Source organism: Diaporthe batatas (assembly GCF_019321695.1).
Source record: "Diaporthe batatas strain CRI 302-4 chromosome Unknown Contig00011, whole genome shotgun sequence".
In the NCBI taxonomy this organism is placed as follows: Eukaryota; Fungi; Ascomycota; class Sordariomycetes; order Diaporthales; family Diaporthaceae; genus Diaporthe; species Diaporthe batatas.
In genome coordinates, this window is record NW_025408558.1 from 31210 (window position 1) to 56129 (window position 24920).

Sequence of the window (24920 nt, forward strand, 5' to 3'; positions counted from 1 at the left end):
CCCCACCTGCCAGCCTCAGCCTACCTACCCACTTCAATCGGATCCCCTCTTCCCCTCGCCCAGCCCAAGGTTTGCAACATGCAGTGTTCATGCCCCGGGCGTCTGAGTAACGTAACACAATGCCCTGCACCACCGTGCGCTGCGCCTGGCACCGCGACGCCTGGCACGCAGGCACGCAGTACACGCGGCAGTCTGGGGAAATCCTGACCCGGGCAAAGGCTGTTTTGTTTTAGTGCCGGGGCATGAATTGACCACAAAGCAGACCGGCAGACCGGCCGACGACTAACACCGCCACCAATCAGCGTTGATTGGGAGCACAAGTCCATGACGCCCATACATACTCAAGTACGTTGGCTGGATGGGACACCTTCCTGCGCCGTGCTAGGTATGCCTGCCTGCCACCATTTGCCCTGGCACCTCATCTTATCTCGCTTGGTTGCCTGCAGTGGTTCTAAGTGTATACCTACTGTGGTAAGTACCCACCTACCTCTGTAGGTACTTGGGTAGGTAGGTAGGTGCTTACTTGGGTATTGCTACATAGATGCGGCCCCAATTAAGGTTCGGCTAGTAGATAGATGGGAACGGGGGGCGACGTTGGGGAGACGCACCGCCGTCCCTGCACCCTTGTGCTTTAGGTAGGTAGGCAGGCAGGTAGTAGGTGCACCGCCAAACCGCCTCCTGCGCTGTTCGTGTTCTTCGCAATGCAGATCCCAGCTTGAAGGCGGGGAGAGGGGGTGGGTGGTTTCGCGCTCTCGGGGGACACCGGCCGGGGTTGCTTCAGGGTTGCGTCGGGGTTTCATAATCTTGGGACTCACCCCACCACAAATGGTTCCTCGGCAGAGTGAGCTAGCTACACCACGTCCGAGCAGCAGCCATCGTTGCTCATCAACCCATGGCGAATTTGCTGCTAATAACGTAAGTGAGGCACTGCATTCCCTGGACTGCTATATCTTTGTAGGCTCAACGACCATCTCAAATCCATCATACGTATAATTGGTACACCAGTCAGTCCTCTAGCAAGCCGCACTGCGCTATCTTCCCTGGTGACGCGGCTCGACGCGACTCGACGCGCCTCGACGCGACTGCGCGCAGTGACACCATTATCGCCAGTCGACCTTTAAAGAGACAATACCGTCGACACCACTCAGCTCGGCCAGCAGCCTTGGAAGAGCAGCTTCACTACATCCGCTGTCTCCTGTCGATTACCTCGCGACTCGCCTCGGCCCACCAACATGCCTCCAGGGCGCCCACCAAAACGCAGCAGACCACTTGACCCACAAACCGTGCCGTCACCTGCTTCTACCTCCAACCCAGGACTCGGCTTCAATGCAGACACACCCGCCCAAAACAGTAGCCAGGACTCCTCGTCCCCTCTCTCGTCCACCTCTTTCGCCCATGGTGGCCATGGCGACCCCCACCGCCACTTGACTCCCTTCCTCAACACCACCTTTTCCACCCACCGCCTGTCGCCCCTGCACATCGGCTCCCAGCCCCTGACGGAACATCGAATACAAACCGTGTCCCAACGTCTTCGCGACTTTCTGGTCGGTGACGTCGTGAGAGGCGTTGACGTGGGCCTCGATCGCCCTACCGATGAGGGGGCCATGGCCAGGGCTGGTGCCCTGGAGGCCGTGTCTATTTCCTGGCTCGGGATGCATGCACCGGAACCCGATGACGGCCAAGCTGTAGCCACGCCCGGCTCGAGGAGGAGCACTCGCTTGGGGCTTGAACCTGGTGGGACAAAGGGCATACACATTTCACTGCAGTATGAGCATGCCGAATGTGCGGCACTGCTGCTGCCGTCCGCCGAGGACTTTGCACTACCCCCGGAAGATGTAGCGACAGCTTCTAAGCTGGCACTGTTGGCTCAAGACCCCCTACTTGACTTCGCCCCCGCCAAACCTGTCAGGGACGACCCTAGCTTCCTACACCTACCTCTCCTGCTGATGCGCATGCCCGCTCCTCTCAAAGCCAGTCTTGTCTCCTTCCTCAGCCGCACCTTCGATTGTCGGGTCAGCCCCCTGAGCCTCGGCACGCGGAGCCTGGTGCGTTCTCTGGAGAAGTGGGCGGGTGAACTTAGTGCGGAGACCCACTTCGACGCTGTCAAAGACGTGGTGCTCACGATGGGTTTCCATGCCCCGGCGGTGATGCGATGTCGGCAGCGGAGACTGCCGCATGAAAAGCAACATCAACCGACAAGAGTGGGCGAGGAGACGCAGACTCAATACGAGGAGGAGGATGATGCTTCAGAGGCGTCCGAGTCTGCCCTGGGGGTCAAGTCCATTGAAATCATCATTCCCGGTGCTGACCTTGTGCGCCTTGTCACTGCGAGTAAGATACGCGAGGTGGCGGAAGATGCGCCTGCGGGTCAGATCCGGGACAGGCGCAAGAGGGCGGGATCTCAATATCGAGACCCGTATTTCGAGGCCAAGCGCAGGAGACTTGGAGGCGATAAGGACGAGGAGGGGTGGACCTGGCGGCAGTGGGCTGACACGTCGGAGCAACCCGGTGGTCTACCGCAGCCGTTCACTGATGCCCTCGCCCAATACGTGTTGCAACATCTCGCTCTGGATATGTTTCATCCAGCAGTTCGAATATCCAAGGTTGCCTGCGGAGGCTTCGTGCTGTCCGAGGGGCGGGTCAAGATTTTCGGCCCGCCCACGAGCGCGGGTGTCGACCACGGAATTCCAGATGCCAAGCAGCAGAGGGCCACATGGGGCGTCTTAGACGTGCTCCTGGAGAGGTCTCGCGTAGAAGCGCCAGGCGAGAAACCGTGGGAAGGAGGTGTGAGGCCTGTCCAATCGACAGGCCAATAATAATACCCAGTTCAAAAACGGCACCGCTTGCGTTTCAGGCAGTCGTTGTCCGAGCATCCCGCGATGCAACAGACCAGAAAAGAGACGTTTTGATACCCACCCTCTCTGTCTACGTCCAAGATCCGGAGCGCCATTTGTCCCACCTCATTCATGTACCGCAATTGTGCCAGCCGCGGATACTGCGCCGCGGGAGCAACAGGTCTTGTTGCCATTTTGAGCTCACGTGCAGTTGAATCCCTTTCAGCACCCGACAGAAAACCCAAATGAGCCATCAAATACGGACTCGGGCGAAAAGCCTTGTCTCATACTCTTCAGTAGGTCCAGAGACGGAACCTCTCCGCCGGAGTAGAAGGCTAGAAGATTCTCCATGTCCTCCTCGTTCAGGTCACAAAAGGCCTCCCAGCTGTATTCATCGGACACCTTGATCATCCAGCCCATCCTGCTGGCTACAGCTTCGGGACCAGGCTCTATCTTGCGCAGCATGGCCCGCAGCCTTCCCACCTTGTCGACGGCGGCGCCGGCATTCTTGGGAAGGGTGGCGGCGATTTGCTTGCGGATGGAGGCAGCCAGCCTGGGCCCCTTGCCGTTTGTAGACACCATGACCTGCAAGGGCCCGTCGCGATGGACGCTGCCAAAGTAGAAGTCGCACTCGGGCGGGACGTCGGCAATGTTGGCGGGGATGCGGCGTTGTTTGCACAGCTTCCAGATGTGGGTGGAGGCTTCCGGGTCGTCGATGGCGGTCAGGACCATGCTCACGTTCTTGTCCGGGTCAAGGTCGCCCGGCTGGAACTTCCTGTCGATGTGGGTCACCTGGCCGGAGGAGACGCGGTGTGCTACTTCTGGGTTGAGGCCAGACGAGGGGCATATGACGGTGACGGCGGCATCGGCGTTGAGGCAGTTGAGAATACGTCCGGCCGCGACCTTGTGCGGAGGAAGCGTCAGGCATGTCAATGTTAAGTGAGGACAACTGGGCGGGACGACAGGGTTCGCCTACCTCGCCGCCGCCGACGACCAGCACGTTCTTGGCTTTGATCTGCCAGGCGAGGATGAGGCTACCTCCGCCCTGGACCTCGGGAAACTGGCCGTGCTCTGAACCCATGCTGGGCTATCGATCGCCAACGGGGGTCCCGGAATGTTGTTGTTATGGTATGCAAGCTGGAAAACTCGTTAACGAGATGGACATGGGGAGTGGGTGTCACCCAATGGCCGCAACGCAGTTCGGGGGATGGGGGGTGGGGTGGAGCATGTCTACCGGAGTTGGTTACGCCTGAGATATGCGGAGCAGCTCGTCTCAAACAACGCAGCGGTCTCGAAAGGCAGGTTGACGGCACTGAACAGGAGGCGCAATGGGGAAACAAACAGATCAGACCAGACCAAATCAAACCAGAATAAAGAAGAAAAAAAAGAAGGAAAAAACCGAGAAAAAAATAATCAAAACCCAGAGAAATGAACTATACTAACCAGTTCGACAACGATATGGTAAATGGGGTTTGATTTTAGGTTGACACGCAAGATCTGCCAAACATGAGGCGGGATCCCTTGATCGGGCGAGGCGATCTCGGCACCACAAATGCCAATGAATGATTGTCGGCACGGAGCACATGGGTACCTAGGTGTCTAGGTACCAAGGTACCTCGCAGGCCGGCCCAGCCACACTGTGTGTATTGGCACCCCACATGCAGGTAATCTACACTACTACGGCGACCCAGGTTCATGGTTCCAACAGCGGGTCTACTCCGTACTGCGTACTGCACACACAACTGCGACTGCACCGACGACAACGACGACGACGACGACGACGACGACGCCCGCAACGCCAGACAGGACACGGCAGCACGGGACTTGGGGGGTAACTGTTCACTCTGTCACCACAGGCTCCTACCATCATGTGAGCTTGTTGCGACCTCGTGCCACATCACCCGCACCCACATCGTTGTCCGTCAGGTTATATTACGGTCCGTCCTCAGAGCCCTGCGGCGGTGCACCGTCGCCAGGCAGCACGACGCCCATCATGTCGGCCCGGAAGCTCGGGGGAGGGAGGATCATAGGAAACGGCAAGGGCATCGCGCCCCCGCACCCTACCCATCCAACATCGAAGCCCCGCGCCCGCGAGACCAGCCCCTATGCGCCCTCGGACGCCTCCTCCACCGACCACTATTCCACCTCCCAGAACTCCATCTCCCCACCCTCCTCTTCCACCCCCATCGCCGACTTTGGCCCCCAAGATCTTGCTTCCAGGATCAGCATCGGCCGCCCTTCCGATGCCGACGCCTCCAGCCCGAGGCTGGTCTGTCCGATATGTGACGATGAGATGGTAGGCACCTCGTCTCTTGCCCCCAACCAGACTTGGCTCCTGCCGAGGACACCGCTGAACAACTTCCCCCCCGCCTGTACAGCTGACGCTGCTCCAACTCAACCGCCACATCGACGACAACCACCAAGAGCTTCCCGAGGTCCAGCAGGATGAGGTCAAGACATGGTTCGACAAGCAAGTCCTCAAGGCGAGGCGCTTCCAGCCCCTGTCAATCATCAACTCCAAACTACGCGGCCTTGACGTCTTCGAGCCAAACGAGTCCCAGCCCATCGCGCCGCCTCCTGCCACAGCCGGCCCCAGGCTTCCCCTCGACACCGTCATCGACCCGGACGAGCTGGTGACGAGGAAACACTGGCAACGCTCCACCGGCAACGACAGGTGCACTGAGCCGTCATGTGGCAAGAGCTTGGGGGCCCTGGACGGCAACGTCAACTGCAGGAACTGCGGCAGGCTGTTCTGTGAGCTGCATACCTTATACCAAATGAAGCTTTCGAGGTCGGCGGCCCATGAGCCCGTCAGGGGTTACTGGTGTCGGGTGTGCGAGACTTGCTACAAGTCTAGAGAGGGGTACAATGATCATGGCGGCGTCATGGTCGACCACACGGACTTCTTTGTCGCTACGAGGAGGAAGAAGGTTGACAGGCAAAACCTTGAGATACAGAGGCTGGAGAAGAGGTTGACCAAATTGACCCAGCTCCTGGCGCGCCCCCTGGATGAGTCGGTCGGGGGCGGTGCGGGACTGCTAACCCCAGTCGCCTCCTTGGCCGGACAGAAAAATGCACGGAAGCAGCTTGAGCAGTCTGTTGTGACATGGGAAGAAGACGCCAGGGTCCCCCGATGCCCATTCTGCCAGCAGGAGTTCTCCTGGTCCTTCAGGAGGCACCATTGCCGAATGTGCGGCAGGGTTGTCTGCGCGGACGCGCAGACCGAGTGCTCCAGCGAGGTTGGGCTGAACGTGACCAAGCCGGTATCCAACGGGACCGGTAACGAGAAGCCCGAATCGCCCAAGGGCAGCCACATTGGCGTCGACGTGCGAATGTGCCGCGACTGCAAGCATACCATATTTTCCAAGCGCGACTTCCAGGAGGCCGTCACACTCAAACCACCAGACCAGAGGGCCTACGAGACACTTCGCCAGTTCGAGCGCGGAATCCGGCTGCTGATGCCATCGTTCCAAAGGGCGCTCGTGGCCCTCCAGCCGCCAGATGATGAACTGCTGTCAGACAGGCCGCCACCATCACGCGCACAGATCCAGGAGGCGAACAAGCTGCGGAAGAGGCTGACGGACAGCTTTGCGAAATACCATGTGGCGGCAAAGCGCATCCGTGATATGAAGACCACGAGCCCGACGCAGCTGAGGCTCCAGAAGAACGTGTACACAGCCGCAAGCTCATTTCTACACACCTACATGCTTCCCATGAAGAGCTTGCCCCAGATGCTCAAGAGGAACCTTAGCAGCCCGGGCAACCCGGGCGGTCACAGGCGGCTACTGGGTGGCACAGAACGGCATGGTAGCGCCTCATCGGTGCCTGGAGCGCTGTCCCCCTTACGCAAAGGCGAGTCGGCCGAGCCGGGGTCTGAAACGGCCAGCCTTGGTGGGGGCAGCGAAACGAGCACAGCGGTGTCTGCGCTCGAGACGGAGGAGAAGGAGCTCCGGGAGAGACTGGTGGTGCTGGAGGAGCAGAGATTCCTGGTGCAGGAGATGGTCAACAATGCTCGGGCTTCACGGCGGTTCGAGGAAGTCGGGGCGTTGAACAAAAATATAGAGGAGCTGGACCGCGAGATCAACGCCCTGAGCAGCGCCGTGGACGGGGTGGAAAACCGCTGGGAGGGTCTGTATTCGCAGAGGGCAGCAGCTTGAGCGGAGTGTGCAGCAAGGTAGTGGCAGCGGTTTCTTTGCTACTCGTCCACCCCTCGGCAGCGCGTGGACGGAGCCGGCACAAGATCTACCACTGCAGCTTGCCGGAAAGAAGGACTGAGACATAGCGTGGGCGTTCAGGGAAGGATGATTTCTTCGACGCACTTTACTGAACCTACCATCTAATCACATTCCGACGCAACACACGCACGGCTGATGGCAGACAGACTGACATTCTTCACATAACTAGGTAGTTCGGCGCTTTACCCAGCCAACTGAACAGGCGGGAGGAAAGAAAAATAAAACCTTGAAATAAGACAAGGGGCCGGGGGGGGGGGGTGTTTATCAAGTAAGGGCCTCTACTAAACCTCGTTCTGTGGGCTCCCAGTAGACTGTATAAATGAGGGAGAGCCATCAGCAACCATTTCATATCTGGCAGGTCCGACGGGCCATGGCTTGTTTACCTGCCCAAGGAACTACCTACCTACCTAGGTAGGTACGGAGGTGCCCAGGTGCCTACCAACGTAACATTGGTTGGTCGTCACCTGGAAGCACTCTGCCATCTCCTTCCTTCCTTCCTGTCCTCGGCTCAGACAAGGACACAATGACACTCGTGGCAGGCAGGCGCCCAGGCGCCGCGACCACCCATCCGTCTCCCTGCCCAGGTGTTTATTTACACATCGCCTCCCTCGCAAGCCGAGCTACGACTTTCACACAGGCGACACCTTTTCTTGATCAAGCACGATCCATCATCCATTACTTCTTGACCTCAGCACCCTATTTCTCATAGCTATCGTACCGGTCACTTGACAACCTGTCCTGAATATCCGCCCCTTGGCATTCTGACCTTGACTCACGAGAACAAGACGCCGCGAAACCGCAAAGATGAAGAGTCCCAAGAGCCTCCTCTCCCGCCTCACCCCATTCCTGGCTCAACCAGCTTTCTCTCGGGCTGCATCCGGCTTGCTCGATGTCTGTCATGACTTGTCCATTGACTACAACGGTGGCGTGCTGTCCGGAATATGCCACGGCACCGGAGATCCCAAGCTGACCTCGGTCGACCTCAACCGGTGTCTGGGATGGGGCCCTAGAAAGGCCAACCTTGGCCTGGGCGGACGCGCATGGGGGCTGGCCCCTGCACAAGAGTAAGCAGTCGTACCCCTCTGGTCATACACCAAGCTGACGCTATGCGTCGATGCAGTGCCGCCTCCGCCAGCCATTGCAGACTATGCTCTATTGTCAACAAGGACGAGCGCGACCAGGGCGTCGCCCACCTGCTCTGCGACTGCGACCTCAATGGCTCGGATGCCAGACCGGAAGGGTACTCTCTTGACCTTGGTGCGTTGAACCTTGGTGCGTTGACAATCCACTAGCAGCGCACGTCTCCTCACATGCGCTTGGATCTGGGCTGACCACAGTCGACAGGAGGCTTGGTGGCCGTCACTGAAGAGGGCTGCCTCGAATGCTTGGGTGTCACTGGTGATTGTGCCCGCCAGGCTCCATCTCCGACCATCCTTGACTCTTCGGCCGAACAGGGCCTTGGTGGAGGAGCAGCAGACTTGATCGGGCTCAGAGAGCGGGCAATACCTTGTGAAGACTCCATCCAAAACTACAAGCGCCTGCTCCCACCCACTTATCCAAACACGACCCACTACAGATGCAGGCAAGACCACGCGCTCTGCTGCTACCAGAAGCCGGCAAGAGGCTCGAGATTCAACACATACTTCGAAGCCTTTCAACTCATCAGAGGCAGAAATTGCGTCTACAGACTCCATTTCGTGATCGACAGACAAAGCTTGGAGATCACAGGCAAGCTGAGCTGGGTAGCCCAATTCTGCGACCCGACTCAAACCAATGATTGGGGTGAATGCGAAGGGGAAACGCAGCTCGACGAGGTCCCCGACCTGCCCGAGGACTACAATGGCCGGAATTCCCTCGAGGATTCAGAAGAGCTTGTGTATGACGATGATGATGATGATGACAGCAGTGAGCATGGAACAAAGTAAACTTGCTTCTGGTGGCGGGGCCATGCCCTTGGGCGCTGGCTCTCCTCAACGAAGGCAGCGAATATGATTAGCAATCAGAGGCCTGTCGGAGAACGCCCAACATGGTGGCCTCGGTGATTTTCCAGGAACACGGGGATGAGCTCAGATGAAGCCTTTCTATTGCATCGCGCACGGGGAGGGGAGGGGAACATGAGTGGAATCGAGACCGGGCCCTAAGATTTTGGCATTTCCGGTGTTACCTAGAAAGCCGTAGACATAGCTGAAACACTCCCTCAGGAACTGTAATCTTCTGCATTGTGTGCTGCCAGTCCTGCCACTGGGTGTCAATTATCTCGTTGTAGTGAGGTGTTTGGAGAGCAAAAGCCTAGGATTGCTCCCGGGCAAGAGATCGTCCCCGAGCTGGAAGGGGGGGGGGTGTGTCTTGGTTGCACATCATAATTCCCATGCTGGGGTCCAAGGCAGTGACCTCGTGGGCTTGAATGCAGCGGCGCCTCAGGTGAGAGGTGGCACACTCATCGCCAAAGCACCCGCATAGTGCATGTTGAGAGCAATCCCTTGTACCGTATAGAGCGGCATACTTCGGTTTGTTGTGTGATGATTATTTGACTCTTGCTGCACTTGAATCCATTGACTTGATTTGGCACGTCCACGCCATAAACAGCCAAGTTTTGATGATGACTAGCGAACAGAAAAACTAAGAGACCGACTAAAAGGCGGTTGATGGTATCATGCAAAATTGCACCCCCCTCGCGCCGCCCCATTTCCCCCAGACCGAATAACAAAACAGAGAGGCCCAATCATACTCTGACAATTGGCTACAACCAGACCGTATGTAATGACCAACCTCGGAGCACAGATGTCGAACTATTCCCGCTGTACAAACCGGGCATCATGTACTGCGGGGCGTGTATTGCATCTCAACCCCGGAGGGCGGAGCAAGCTATGGTCCGCCCACGCCGCCCAGGAACTTCCGCACGCGACCAATCTCCAACTCTCCCTTCTCACTCTCCACAGCCCGCACTAACCCCTCTAATAAATCGTCAACCTGGCTCTCAGGGCAGTTGGCCGCCAGGGCAACCAGGCGCCTATACTTGTACTCGATATCCCGGCTCGTTCCTTTCAGGTTCGACACCTTGTCTTTCATCGTGTTCAGGATATCAGTCGTTGCTTTTAGACGGGCTCGGAGGATACCAGCATCCGGCAATGCGGGCTGGTGCTCGGCCGAGTTTAGCGCCCTTTCGAGCTCGTCCTCCCAGGCTGCGGCAGAGTTGCTCTGTGATGCGGCCTGCTCATTATCCATGTGACCCATGCGGTATTGTAGGCTCTCAAGCTCGCGGGAGAGGTTCGCAACCTGTTGCCTGTTGACCTGCTGCTGTTTTGCCTTCTCCTTGACGACCTCGAGGTTCCGCCGCGTCTCGGCAAGCCTTGACGAGTTCGCCCTCAGCGCCGTCTGGAGCTCGTCGAGGGTCTCCTGCTTTGCCTTGAGCTCTTCCTGCGCAATCGCGGCCGTCTCTCCCAACAGGTCCTTCATAGCTGCAAGCTGATTAGCAACGGTCGACCTTTTTCGCGAGGTGTACCTGACTTACAGGCGACGATATCATCGCTACTCTCTTTGCTCCTCTGCGTGCTGACGGCTACATCGTTCTTTGCCACGTCCTCGACATCCCGATCCGCATCGGGCAGTTCGCCGATGCCGAAATCTACCGGCCTCAGGCCGACACGATTTGGTATTGAAGGGTCGGCATGCACCTCGAGGAGCTGTGAGATGATGCTCCGGTTCGATATCCGAGCGGCCAGGTTTAATGCTGTGTCGCCGGCCTTGTCCTGGGCATTAACGACCTCGATCATGAATCGGCCCAGCCCTATCTTGTGGGCGCTACCTGACTGGTGTGGGCCGGTGGGGTTCGCGGCGTGGTCCTGACTGCTCGGGGCGCTACCCTGGCGAACAACCCACTCAAGCAGACAGTCGAGGTAGTACTTGCTCGTGGCGTGGCGGCGCTCGATGGCGCTCGTGACGACAACGTGATGCAGTACCGTGCGACCCTTGTTGTCTGCCACCTCAAGGGTGTGGCCAAGGAGATCAAGCAGCTCGGGGAAGGAAAAGTTGTCGTGAGAGTTTGTGACGATGACGGCGCGCATGAGGGCGGTCTGCCCCTCCGAGTTCACCCGGAAGGGGTTGGCCCCATGCCTGATCAATGCCTGGACGATGCTCATGCGCGACAGCGTGGCGGCCCAGTGCAAGGCGGTGTGCTGCTGGCTGTCGATGGGCATGTCCAGCTCCAGGGGTGTCAAGGACCGCAACTCTTCGAAAGCATCGGGATCGGCGGGCTCCGCGAAGAGAGTCAGTAGTGTCTTGCGTGTGGCCTCGGCATCCACAGACTCGTCGTAGGGCAGGGGTGGCAGGGGGGAAACACCGTCGTGGTCCTCGACCTGATGCAGGTTCAGACCGTGCTGGGAGTAGATGAAGGATTCGTTTGGCTCGGTGGGGGAGCCCGGGAAGTTGTCGGCACTCATATACATGCTCTGTGGTTGAGAGTGGGATTGCGACTGGGATTGCGACTGGGACTGCAGGTGGCCGAAGCTATCTGCCGGCGTCACCGCGACCCTCGGTCTCTTCCTGGGAGGCTCGGCCCCGTCGACGCCCGTCGGCTGCGCGCTGCTGCGTTGTGCAGGGTAGGCAGAGTCGCCGTTCCGGGCGTGGTCGGAGGCGAAGCTCTGCTGCGAGTTGGCAGGGAAGTCGTCGACGCTCTGCATCGAGGCAGAGGGCTGGCGGTTGAAGCTGGGGGCCCTTGACAGGCCGCCGCGGCCCCTGGGCGCCGGTGAGTCTAGCCTGGCCTTGCTGATGGCGGCAACGGCGTTGGAGGCGGTGGAGGATATGTTCTTGAAAAAGGTGCCAGACATGCTGTTGGACCTGTTGCTCATGGGCTGACTGTAGAGCCTCTTCCGCTGGGCAGCCATGGCCTGCTCCTTGGTGGGGGTGTTGAGGTCGCCACGGCCCGCAGCATTGCCGTCCTGGCCCATATCGTATGTCAGCAGGGGGCGGAGGAGGTCTTCGACCCCATACTGGCGGCAGACCTGGACGCCCCGTTCATAAGATATCCAAGTGCCCTGGTATTTTCCGTAGCCGCCCTGGACCTTCTCGTGCTCGCCGGTCTGGATCTCCTTCTCGAGGATCTTTGTGCGTTTCCCCTTGTCCAGGCCGGCGACCTTGAGGATCTGGGTGGCATTGAGACAGCTGTCGTGGCGGCGGCGCATGACGGCGACGTTGTTGACCTCCATCTCGTAGACCTCGACGCCGGAGTAGACGGACTGCGGAAGCAAGGTCAGCGGCACGGCCGGCGCAGCGATCAGTGGGCGGCAGGAAACGGCGGGGGAGGGGAGATACGGACAGAATAGATCTGGGGGAAAGGGTCGTCGTCCATGGTGGGTGGCAAGGGGTCTGCAGGCTTCTTTGTGCTTGGTGGTGGGCTGGTGGTAGGCGGCGGAGGCGGGGGCGGACAGGCTGAGGGCAAGGGCCGCTGACGGCGAGGCTGGCGGACTATTGCGAAGGGGGGAGGTGATGCTGATGCGAGGACGGGCGTGGCATGGACATGGGCGTGAGAGGAACGAGATGGGCGAGCATCAGAGGGCCATTGACACTGCGACAATGGATTGTTCTCGATCAGAGGCCGAGGGAGTTCAGCTCACGAGGCTGAAATGCGCGACCGTGGCTGGCGATGTCGACCCGTGGACAGGACGGGACAGGACGGGACAGGACGGGGACGTTCAGGAGATTAGTCGACTACCAGCCCCTACGGACGCGAGGTCAGGTGAGCAGGGTGTCAGGAAGAACCGGATACATCAAGTACCTAGGTGGCTTGCCTCCCCAGGGACATTTGAGTGCGTGCATGGGCTGCAGGCGACGTCGACGCCCCGGGACGTGTCTGTTTCGTGCGGAGTTCGTGTGTGGTCGCCCGTGCACGGGCCACCCGGCGCACCCACCACACGCGCCGGATTACTGTAGTACGGAGCACGATCTGTACTCCGTACGGAGTACTGGCCTAGGTACCTAGGTACCCAGGTACTCCTTGCCCTGCTTGCTATTATTACACGGTACCACATCATCATCAACAACAACAACAATAATCTGTGTCGTCCAACCGCACGCACGACCATGCGCCGCTCCCTGGTCGCCGCGGCGGCCTCACCCGCCCTGCACGTCTACCGCGGGCTCCTCCGCCAGGCCTCGTACCTGCCCCCCGTATGCCAGCCGTTCGTCAGACAGCAGATCGTGAACCGCTTCCGCCGACATGCTCGCGACCCGCCCGCCTGCCCGCAGACAAGACGCCGCCTCCGCCAGGCCCGCCACGACCTGCGCTTCCTGAGCGCCGCCAACAACGGCCTGGTGCACAACCTGCACCGCGTCCTGCTGCTCGTCTTCGGCAGGACCGGCAGCAGGAGGAGGCTGCTCGTCCGCTCCCTCCTGCGCCAGGACCCGCCCGCCGACCCTGCCCAGCTCGAGGCCGCCGTCGCCGCCGACAGCCAGGCCCGGACCTACCGCGCAAAGGACGGCTCGCCCGCCCAGCGGCCACGCGACTGGCTGGACGCCTGGGACACCCGCAAGCTGCGCGCCCTCGCCGACTCCCAGGCCAGGCGCAGCCCGCCACAGAGCCCCCGCCCCGACATCAGGGCCAGCCAGACAGACCCGGCCGCCAGGCTGCCCCGCACCAACATCTGGGAGAGGCCGCTCCCCGCCGCCCTGGCCCGGAGCAAGCTGCGCAAGGAGTACGTGCGCCTGGTCAACCGCATCCTGCCCCCGCTGCCCGCCGCCGACTGGGACACCCTGCGCGCCCTCGCCCTGGGCCGCCCCGACAGCAGTGCCCTCTGCCAGATGCCGCAGCGACGCCCGCCCGCCGTCCCCCTACGAGGCAGCCACGGCGTGAACACACGGTGGTGCTGGCACGCCCACGCCACCGAGCCCGTGCGCGCCGCCGAGCGGGCCAGCTCCAGGTCGCAGCGGGGCCGCACCGGCCGCCCCGTGCCGGGCCCGCACGGGCAGGGCGCCCCCATCGGCATGCACACCTACACACCCAGGACACTGCGCCGCCTGTTCGCCAGGGTGTGGGAGCTGACCCCCACCATGGAGGCGAGGCCCGGCGCCGAGGACAGGTGGGACATCACCTGGGGCAAGGTGCCCAAGGACGTGCCTGTCGCGGCGGCCGGTCACGCCACCTTGTTCGACGGGGCCCCTGCGGCCACCAGGGCCAAGAAGGGCAAGGACAAGAGCAAGAGCAAGGGCAAAAACAGGTGACTGTTGCTGTATTGCGCGCCGTTGGCTGTCTACCTCTCTCTACGTGCCCTCAGTCCAGCAGCCGGGCCAGCTTGAGAAGCGCGTCCCTGTCCACCCGCATGCCCAGCCATTCCTCCTGGCGCGTCGCGCCAATGACGTCCTCGTAGAAGCGGATGCTGGGCTCGTTCCACCTCAGGACGCTCCAGTCCAGCCTGCCGCCGCCCATGGCCACGACCTCCCTGGCCAGGGTCACCAGCAGGAGCTTCCCGTAGCCCTTGTTCCTCTGGCGCGGGGTGACGTAGAGATCCTCGAGGTAGATGCCAGGGCTGGCGCGCCAGGTCGAGTAGTTGTAAAAGTACAGGGCCATGCCCACGGGGGCGGTGTCGTCGCCGGGCGCATACAACAGGAGGCACCTGGCCGGCCGGAGCGGGGTGGTGGGCTCGGTGATGGGCAGGCCGCGGGCGTCGGTGGTGGGCTCGCGCGGGGAGAGCTCCGAGGGCGCAAAGGCGATGGTGGAGCCGAGCTTCTGGACGGTAGCCTCGACCGAGGCGAGCTCATGCTCGTAGTCTGCGAGCTCCTTGACAAGGCCTAGGATGGCAGGTACGTCTGGAAGGGGGGGGGGTCACGTGAGCAGGGGCGGATACAGCAGGCCCGGGCCGATGTGGGCGGCGGGTGGCGGGTGGCGGGGCTGGTCAGACACGGACCTTGACGCCGGGCGTGCCGCACGAGAGCTCGGCCGGAAGCAGACATGACGGCGGTGGTTGGTGGCAAGATCAAGGTGCAGGATGCCAGCCAGGTTGTCAGGGACGGATTAGTGTGTACAGTATCTGGGGGTGGTGACTGAGGTCTGAGGTCTGAGGTCTGAGGTCTGAGGTCTGAGGTCTGAGGTCTGAGGTCTGAAGGTCTGAAGGTCCGAAGGCCCATATATGAGGTTCGTTTCAGTCCAGTCCTGGCTGGGTACGTACCTCACGCGCATTCGCGCACCTCACCAGGCAGACTCACGGACCAGGCCCCCAAAAGTAAGTACCTAGGTACCTAGGTACCCAGGACCATCCCATCAGGCACACAAGTGCCGTGCCGTACCGACGGGCGCCGGGTCCGGGTCGGAAGCTGCAGGCGGGTGTCATTGCCTTGAGTCGGGTCTACGGAGTACTGGTCTACTGTCAGGTCCTTTGTCTCGTGTGTGGCAGCGGAGTCGTCGCGGCTTGGCATGTACTCCGTACATGCAGCACAGCACCTACCTGCAGCAGCGCCGGGGCCGTCTCACCGCCGTGGCACGCGCATGCGTTGTCTGTCTGCCTCCATCCCTGGTCGCTTCGTTGGCAGCACCTTCATCTGCACTTGCACTTGCACTCGCCTGCGCCCTGCACCCTGCCCGCACCTCACCCCCATCGCCTCGTCTCACTCTGGCCTCACTCACTTGCTCACCCACCCACCCACTCACTCACCCACCCCGGGGTCTCTGACACCGGCCAGCCCGGCCAGCCAAGCTCGAGAATGCCTCCCCTCGAGACCGAGCCCACGGCGGACGAGGTCGTCACGTACGGCAGCCCGACGGCCAGTCCTCCCGACCTGAGGCTGCTCCACTACAACGATGTCTACCACCTGGACGCCTCCTCGGCCGAGCCCGTGGGCGGCATTGCCCGCTTCATGACCGTCTGCAAGGAATACCAGCAGGGCGACCGCTTCAGGGACCAGCCCGCCTGCCTCACCCTCTTCTCCGGCGACGCCTTCAACCCCAGCCTCGAGAGCTCCATCACGAAGGGCAGCCACATGGTGCCTGTCCTCAACGCCCTCGCCACCGACTGCGCCAGCCTCGGCAACCACGACCTCGACTTTGGTGTCGGCCAGTTCCGCACCCTCGCCGCCAGGTGCTCCTTTCCCTGGCTGATTGCAAACGTCCTCGACCCGGCCCTCGGCCCGGACGTCCCCATCGGCAACGCCCGCCGCACCCACATCATCACCGCCTCCAACGGCCTGAAGATCGGCATCATCGGCCTCGGCGAGCGCGAGTGGCTCGACACCATCAACTCGCTCCCCCCGGGCCTCATCTACAAGTCCGCCACCGAGACCGCCAGGGAGCTCGTCCCCCAGCTGCGCCGCGACGGCGCCGACCTGGTCGTCGCCCTCACCCACATGCGTGAGCCAAACGACAACAAGCTGGCCGAGAACGTCGGCGACCAGATCGACCTCATCCTGGGCGGCCACGACCACTACTACGCCCACAGCTTCATCAACGGCTGCCACGTCCTGAGGTCCGGCACCGACTTCAAACAGCTCAGCTACATCGAGGCCCGCAGGGCCCCGCCCGGCTCCCCCAGGCCCTGGCAATTTGTCATCTACCGCCGCGACATCGTCTCCTCCGTCCCCGAGCACGCCCCCACCCTCGAGCTGGCAAGCAAGCTCACCGCCAAGCTGAAGCAGTCCCTCGAGAAGCCCGTCGGCTGGACCGCTGCCCCCCTCGATGCCCGCTTCACCACCGTTCGCCTGCGCGAATCAAACATTGGCAACTTTGTCTGCGATATCATGCGCCATCACTGTAGGTTGCCCAGCCCACACCCACTGCCCCGACCCCTCACCCCTCGCCGCTCGCCGCTCGCCGCTCGCCGCTGGCTGGCTGACTCCTGCGCGCGCCCGGCACAGACTCGGCCGATTGTGCACTAATGGCCGCTGGCACCATCCGTGGTGACCAGGTTTACCCCCCAGGCCCCATCCGCGTCAGGGATATCACCGACTGTTTCCCCTTTGAGGACCCCGTCGTGGTCCTCAGGGTTACCGGCCAGGCCATACGAGAGGCCCTCGAGAACGCCGTGAGTCTGTACCCGGCACTGGAAGGGCGTTTCCCGCAGGTCTCCAACATCCGCTTTACCTTCGACCCGAAAAGAGCAGTGGGCGACAGGGTTACCACAGTGGACATTGCTGGCGATGGGTACCTCCCCGACAAGACTTATGTGCTTGCCACCAGGGGCTACATGGGCCGCGGTAAAGGTCAGTCAAATCCGAACCCTCAAGCATGTCCCACTCGGGGTCGCTGACCATGTTGGCACAGACGGCTACAAATCCCTTCTTATCGAGGAGGAAGGCGGCCAGGCCGTTGAGCTCGTCTCGGAGGAGAACGGCATTCTGATCTCTATGATGCTGAGACAGTATTTCATGTCCCTCAAAGTCCTTGACCAATGGGCGGGCTTCGGACCCTCCATGAAGCGCCACTGGGGCAAGGTTGTTTCCAACGTCACCAAGTCCCACCCGTGCATGGAGCCGAAACCTGCAACTGTCGCCTCCCCCGTGGCTCAGACCCCAGTGACGCCGATATCAAGCAAGTCATCTAGGCGAGGCTGGGAGCACTTCTCCCCAGAAAAGATGCGCCAGAGGAGGAGTAGTGTGGGGCCGCTGACAGAGAGGGAGACCGACGTTGAGCATGATGGCTCCAGCCCTTCCCCGGAGCCCAGGCCACTCGAGGGCATTGCGGAGCAAGACGACGACGAGGAAGCTGAGCTGAGGATCATGAGGAAGACGTTTCGGAAATGGTGTAAAAAGGCTGGCGTCAATGCAAGCGCTGGGGACGGCCTTCGGGAGAATGAAGTTGACTGTGACTGGACCAAGGCCATCGCGCCACAGGTTGAGGGGAGAATATCCATGGTCGGAAACTAGTTTAACACACCTAGGGGGGGGGTAGTAGGCTCTATATAAAGATAAATAAAGAAATATAAATATAACTACAGACTAATTATATTTTATAAGCCAACATCTACTTACCCAACAATTATATCCACTTACCTAATTCCTATTAATTACTTACTTAATATTAATTTTTTTAAATAACTCCTTTATATTTATAAGTATCTTTTAAGTTAGTATTAAAAGACCCTATAATATAATTTCCTTCTTTAATTTCAATACTTTAAGTATAAACCCCTTCTAATACCCCTTCTAATACCCCTTCTAATACCCCTTCTAACACCCCTTCTAACACCCTTTCTAACACACCTTCTAACACACCTTCTAATATACCTTTTAACATACCTTCTAACTTATATATATTTAAATACTAACTAAATATTTAAATATTAATTAAATATTAAAAAGTTAAAAGTTTAAAGGGTTAAAAGGTTAAAAGAAAAATTAAAAAGTTAAAAAGTATATAATTTTTATTTTTACTTTCTTAACTTATAACTCTTTAATATTTAATTAATATTAAAATATTTAATTAATACTTAAATATATATAAATTAAAAAACTTAAAAGGTATATTAAAAAGGGTATTAAAAGGTATATTAAAAAGGAGTTAATATTCACTTATTTAATAATTATATCTACTTATCTAATTTTTTACTAACTACTTACCTAATATAAAAATTTATATATAAGGCCTATATAAAACTATATATCTAATTAGAATTCTTTAAATTTTTAAAACTTTTAATATAAACCCCTTCTAATATACCTTCTAACACACCTTCTAACACACCTTTTAGCACACCTTCTTCTAAACTACATACATTTAGGTACTAACTAAGCATTTAAATACTAACTAAACGCTAAAAGGCTAGAAGTTTAGAGTATTAAAGGGTTAAAGGTTAAAAGAAAAATTAAAAAGTTAAAAGTATATAATTTTTATTTTACTTTCTTAACTTATAACTCTTTAATATTTAATTAATATTTAAATACTTAATTAATATTTAAATATATATAAATTAAATAATAAAGGTAAAAGTAAAGATAAAGGTAAAGGTAAAAGTAAAGGGGTGTTAAAAGGGGTACTAAAAGGTATACTAAAAGAGGTACTAAAAAAGCTTATACTAAAAGTATTAAAAATTAAAAAAGGAAATTATACTATAAAGTCTTTTAATATTAATTTAAAAGTATTTATAAATATAAAAGAGTTACTTAAAAATTAATATTAAATAAATAATTAATAGAAATTAAATAAATAGATATAATTATTAAATAAATAGATATTAACTTATTAAAAGTATATAAAAGATTTATATTAAATATATTAAAATTTAAAATTTTTAATTAAATATATAATTTTATATAAACTTTATATATAAATTTTATATTAAATAAATAATTAAAGAAAATTAAATAAATAAATATAATTATTAAATAAATAAATATTAATTTATATTTTATATATAAATATAATTATATATTAATAAATATATTATTTTATAATTTATATTTATTATATTATTTATTATTAAAATTATATATTTAAAACTTATATTTTAATTTAATAATATAATAAATTAAGTAATTATTTTAAATAATTACATATAATATAATTAAAATTTCTATATATTTTTAATAATAATAATATTTATTTATTTTTATTTTAATTAAATTATAATTATTTAAATTATATAATATTTATTAATATTAAATTAATTTATATTAAAATTAATAATAATTATAAATTAAATTAATTAAAAATAATTTAATATATTAACTTAAAATATATTTTTAAGAGTTAATATTCACTTATTTAGTAATTATATTTACTTATTTAGTTCCTACCAACCACTTACCTAATACTAATTTTTTTAAGTAACTCCTTTATGTTTATAAGTACCTTTTAAGTTAGTATTAAGAGACCTTATGGCACAATTTCCTTTTCTAATTTTTAATATTTTTGGTATAAGCCCCTTCTAGTACACCTTTTAGTACGCCTATATTTAAGTACCAACTAAGTATTTAGATACTAACTAAACACTAGAGGGCTAGAAGCTAAGAAGGTAAAGGTAAAGAGTATATACTTTCTAGCCTTCTAGCCCTCCTTTTAGCCTTCTAGCCCTATAGACTTCTAACCTTCTAGTATTTAATTAGCATTTAAACGCTTAATTAGTACCTAAATGCGTGCAGGCTAGAAGGCCCGCTAAAAGGTGTACTAGAAGGGGTGCTAGAAGGCGTGCTAGAAGGCGTACTAGAAGGCGTGCTAGAAGGGTGCTAGAAGGCGTGCTAGAAGGCGTACTAGAAGGCGTGCTAGAAGGGGTGCTAGAAGGTGTGCTAGAAGGCGTGCTAGAAGGTGTACTAGAAGGTGTACTAGAAGGTGTATTAGAAGGTATATAGAAGGGGTTTATATTAAAAGTATTAAAAATTTAGAGAATCCTAGTTAGGTATATAGTTTTATATAGGCTTTATATATAAATTTTTATATTAGGTAAATAATTAAAAAAAACTAAGTAAGTAAATATAATTACTAAGTAAGTAGATATTAGCTTAATTTTTAATAATAATAATAATATAAATATAATAATTTCTTTTAAATATAAAATTAAAAAATTTATAATTATAATTTTTAATTAATTTTTAATTAATTATTTTATTATATTATAATTTAATTTTAATTTTTATTTTTATTTAAGTTTTTATTTTTAATTTTATTTAAATCTTTTTAAAATTTAATTAATATTTTTAAATAAATTAAATTTAAATTAAAGCTTTTAAATTTAAATATAAAGTTTTATAAATTTTAATTTATTTAAAATTAAATTTATAACTTTTAATTAATTTAAAATATATTAATTATTTTAAATAATAATAATTTTTTAAAATAAAAGTTATTTTTATATAATTATAAATTTATTTATTAATAATTATTTTTATTTATAATAAATTTATTAAAATTATAAATTTAAATATTATATATAATAATAAAATATAGTTATTTTATTTAATTATTTTTAATTTAATTAAATAATTATTTTTAAATAATTTTATTTAATAAATATTTATTTAAATAAAGTTAAAACTTTAATTAAAAAATAATAACTTTATTTTATTTATTTTAATTAATTTCTATTTAAAAGTTTAAATTATATAATAATTTTATATATAATATTTAAAAATAGTAAAATTAAATAGTTTATAATTTATAATAATTTTAATTTTAATAAATTAATTTGTATTAAAGTTAATAATATTAATTTAAATTAATTAAATATAATTTAATATATTAATATAAAATATATTTTTAATAATAAATAATATTATAAATAATTATAAAGTTATTATAAAAGTTTTATATAATAAATTTAATTAAATTAATTTTTAAAAATATATTATATTTTATTTTTAAAACTTTAATTATTTATTTTTAATTTAATAATAAAATTAAAAATAAATAATTTATAAATTTAATAATATTTTTATATATAAAAATAAAAATTTATAATTATAATTCTTTATTTTTTTAATTTAATTTAAATTTATATAAATATATTTAATTTTTAAATATTTAAAAATTAAGTTTATATTAAATATTTTTATAAATTTTAATAATAAAATATAATTATAATATTTAATTTTAATTTTATATAATTTTATTTTTATTTTATATATATTTAAAATAACTTTTATAATATAATATTAAAAACTAATTTTAATTTAATTTAAATTTATATAAATATATTTAATTTTTAATTATTTTTAAAAATTAAGTTTATATTATATATTTTTATAAATTTTATTCTTTTATTTTATATATATTTAAAATAACTTTTCATAATATAAAATTAAAACTAATAATTATAATTTTATAATTAAATTTTTAATTAATTATATTATATTATTATAATTATATTTAATTTTAAATTTAATTTAAACTTTTAAACTTTTTAATTATTTTATTTTAAAATAATTAAAGTTTATTTATTTATAAATAATTAAAATTATAAATTTATATATAATTTTATTTTTATTTTATATATATTTAAAAATATATATAATATTTTTAATTATAATAAAGTTATATATTATATATAATAATAAATTATAATTTATTTATTTAATTATATTTTAATTTAATTTAATAATTATTTTTAAATAATTTTATAAAATAAATAAATAAATATTTAATTTTAAAATAAAATTAAAAATTTATATATATTTAAATTAAAAATAATAATTTTATTTTTATTTATTTTAATTAATTTATATTTAAATTATATAAATTATAAACTATTTATATTTTTTAATTTTATTATTAAATTAAAAGTAAATAGTTAGAGTTTTAAAAATAAAATATAATATATCTTTTAAAATTAATTTAATTAAGTTTATTATATAAAACTTTTTATAGAAACTTTATAATTTACTATATTTATAATACTATCTATTATTAAAAATACCTTTTATATTAATATATTAAATTATATCTAATTAATTTAAACTAATATTATTAACTTTAATATAAATTAATCTATTAAAAATTAAAGTTATTATAAATTATAAATTAGTTTTAATACTATTAAGTACTATATATAATATTATTATATAACTTAAATATAAATTAATTAAAATAAATAAAAATAAAAGCTATTATTCCTTTAACTAGAGATATATATAGGTTTTAACTCTATTTAAGTAAATACCTATCTATTAACTCTATTATATTATAAGTAAAACTATTTAAAAGTAGTTATTTAATTAAATTAAAAGATAACCTTTAAATACAATAACTACACTTTATTACTATATATAATATCTAAGTTTATAATTCTAATAGCTTATAAATAAAAATAACTATTAATAATTAAATTTATAATTATATAAAAATAAACTATTACTTTAAAAAAGTTATTAATATTTAAAATAATTAATATATTTTTAAAAACGTTAAGAATTATAAACTTAATTTAAAGTATATTAAAATTTATAAAAATCTTAAACTTAAAATTAAAAATATAAAACTTTAACTCCTTTAAAGATATTAAAACTAAAAACTTAAAAAAGCTTAAATAAAACTAAAACTAAATAAAGTTATAATAATATAATATAATTAAATAAAAACTAATTATAAAATTATAATTATAAATCTTTTAACTTTATATTTAAAAGGTTTAAATTATATAATAAATTTAATATTTATATATAATATTTATTAATATTAAATTAATTTATAATTTATAATTATTTTAATTTTTAATAAATTAATTAAATATAATTTAATATATTAATATTAAAAATTTTAATAATAAATAATTTTATAAATATAAATTATAAAGTTATTATAAAGATTTAATATAATAAATTTAATTAAATTAATTTTAAAAATATATTATATATCTTTTAATTTAAACTATTTATTTTAATTTAATAATAAAATTAATATTAATAAAAAATAAATAAAGTAAAAAAGTTTTATAATATAGTTATTTTTATTTTATAATATAGTTTAATTTATATAGTTTAAATATAGTTATAAGTAAGTTAGATTCTAGGTTGTTATAAAAGTAAATAAGCTGTGCTCACTGACATGCGCGACTCAGCATCCATGACATCCGCTCCTCGCCTGTTAATGGCCCCGCTCCCTTGCAAATCCGGGGAAATATACATCAAGATGCATCGAAGATCCATTGTCGAAGCGATATGTTAAACAAAAAAAACCATATCGGCATTTTTGAGTTGTACACAGGCTGTGAGCTTCGTGTCCGAACGCTTGAGTATGCTTACGTGACCGTGTAGCCCGGGGGGTATTTGCGAAATTCGACCCCAGGCGCACCTTGACTTCTCAAACTGGAATCTGTGGCGCCTGGGCTGACCCGGGCCCCGGGGAGGGTGTTCAGCGATGACAATGACTGCCGTCAGTTAATGCCGTCTTGCAACAACACCGAGGGCACGGATGGACACCGGCCGCGAGGCCACTAAAATTTGCCGGCTCCTTGCGGGCCTGGAAATTGGAGATGCAAAGCAGAATGATCCTTAAGGTGACACTACGGTGCAGCATGAGGAAAGGTACCGCTAAGTAAGGATAAATCCGTAATCTTTGTGCACTGTAAAGGTTTGTTCCTCAAGATAGTACATGAAGTCTTTCAGTCTCAGTAGAATTTTTGTCTTCGTCCCCGGCAGTCCGGCAGCCCGGAAGCCCATATGCGTACTCCTCCCCCTTTCTGATTACTGACGATCCCTGGGAACTTCTGATCACATGGTTAGACTCCACGCTCCTGGAGACATCTGAATTAGACCAAGAGAACGGTACCATGGTAATCCATCCTGATCACCGAATCCCCAGGAGGGGCGGCTCTTTGCAGCTCAGAATATATCCACGAAGTCCACCTCATAGTGCTGTGAGTTCGCCACTGGGGAAGGAAAGGGGTAAATGAATGGTTCAAAAGGTGGAACGCGGCGATACTTTTGAACAGTCTCCCAGTTTTCCGATGAGAGGTCCAGTATGGGTTGCATTGGCAAAATGAAGAGAACTGCCCGCGCATCAAGTTGCAAGGGTCTCGAGACAATGGCTCGTTGATCGGCACCAAGACGCTCGCTAGTTTGTGGCTAGCCACCAACAATGAGGCTCTCTTCCTGTGGGTCACATCCACTGCCATCTTCGAGAAATCCATCAGAAGTGGGTTTCCCGAGGGCCAGGCAGGCGTACATCCCTGGCCCGCCGATCTTGTCCATGTCCTATCGGACCGTCGAGTCTCCCGAGGTCTTGTTTTGTAACCCTGCCGCTCACCAATCGGAACAACCGAGCATGATGTTTCGTGACTGGGCCCAGGACTGTCAGTCAGACTGTGTGACTGCCACGAACCCTTCAGACATCAGCATTTTAGGTGCGGCCAATCACCCTGTGCATCCTTGACCGAGGCTCTTGCCGCGTCTGCCCTCTCTGCCTCAGCAGAAGCTGTCGTTACAAATATTCCTACAACTATTT

At 49.5% G+C, this 24920-nt stretch overlaps 8 protein-coding genes across 8 annotated transcripts; 5 read left to right on the plus strand and 3 right to left on the minus strand.

Annotated features, from left to right (window-relative positions):
• Positions 1-859: 859 nt before the first annotated feature.
• KVR01_009130 (bifunctional precorrin-2 dehydrogenase/sirohydrochlorin ferrochelatase MET8) lies at positions 860-4300 on the minus strand. Its single transcript, XM_044794742.1, has 3 exons — positions 4069-4300; positions 3811-3971; positions 860-3737 (listed from the first exon to the last, which is right to left on the minus strand). Exons 2-3 carry the CDS (start codon positions 3913-3915, stop codon positions 3057-3059), a joined length of 786 nt encoding a protein of 261 aa, XP_044641632.1. The 5' UTR covers positions 3916-3971; positions 4069-4300; the 3' UTR covers positions 860-3056.
• Positions 1233-2816, plus strand: KVR01_009466 (uncharacterized protein; the record flags this gene model as incomplete). Its single annotated transcript, XM_044781436.1, has 1 exon — positions 1233-2816. One exon carries the CDS (start codon positions 1233-1235, stop codon positions 2814-2816), a length of 1584 nt encoding a protein of 527 aa, XP_044641968.1.
• Positions 4301-4827: 527 nt separating the features above from the next.
• KVR01_009155 (uncharacterized protein) lies at positions 4828-6991 on the plus strand (the record flags this gene model as incomplete). The annotated part of the gene is made up of 2 exons (XM_044782499.1): positions 4828-5130; positions 5213-6991. The coding sequence occupies 2 exons, from the start codon at positions 4828-4830 to the stop codon at positions 6989-6991; spliced, it is 2082 nt and encodes a 693-aa protein (XP_044641657.1).
• Positions 6992-7873: 882 nt separating this feature from the next.
• Positions 7874-8994, plus strand: KVR01_009282 (uncharacterized protein; the record flags this gene model as incomplete). The annotated part of the gene is made up of 3 exons (XM_044792416.1): positions 7874-8133; positions 8190-8326; positions 8414-8994. The coding sequence occupies 3 exons, from the start codon at positions 7874-7876 to the stop codon at positions 8992-8994; spliced, it is 978 nt and encodes a 325-aa protein (XP_044641784.1).
• A 589-nt stretch (positions 8995-9583) lies between these two features.
• On the minus strand, positions 9584-12985 carry KVR01_009321 (uncharacterized protein). Its single transcript, XM_044785082.1, has 3 exons — positions 12384-12985; positions 10581-12303; positions 9584-10527 (listed from the first exon to the last, which is right to left on the minus strand). The coding sequence occupies exons 1-3, from the start codon at positions 12414-12416 to the stop codon at positions 9935-9937; spliced, it is 2349 nt and encodes a 782-aa protein (XP_044641823.1). The 5' UTR covers positions 12417-12985; the 3' UTR covers positions 9584-9934.
• Positions 12986-13079: 94 nt separating this feature from the next.
• On the minus strand, positions 13080-15127 carry KVR01_009619 (uncharacterized protein). The gene is made up of 2 exons (XM_044781379.1): positions 14968-15127; positions 13080-14869 (listed from the first exon to the last, which is right to left on the minus strand). The coding sequence occupies exons 1-2, from the start codon at positions 15011-15013 to the stop codon at positions 14334-14336; spliced, it is 582 nt and encodes a 193-aa protein (XP_044642121.1). The 5' UTR covers positions 15014-15127; the 3' UTR covers positions 13080-14333.
• On the plus strand, positions 13148-14284 carry KVR01_008926 (uncharacterized protein; the record flags this gene model as incomplete). The annotated part of the gene is made up of 1 exon (XM_044784733.1): positions 13148-14284. One exon carries the CDS (start codon positions 13148-13150, stop codon positions 14282-14284), a length of 1137 nt encoding a protein of 378 aa, XP_044641428.1.
• A 633-nt stretch (positions 15128-15760) lies between the features above and the next one.
• Positions 15761-17914, plus strand: KVR01_009324 (uncharacterized protein; the record flags this gene model as incomplete). Its single annotated transcript, XM_044794474.1, has 3 exons — positions 15761-16802; positions 16907-17251; positions 17313-17914. 3 exons carry the CDS (start codon positions 15761-15763, stop codon positions 17912-17914), a joined length of 1989 nt encoding a protein of 662 aa, XP_044641826.1.
• Between the last annotated feature and the right edge of the window lie 7006 nt (positions 17915-24920).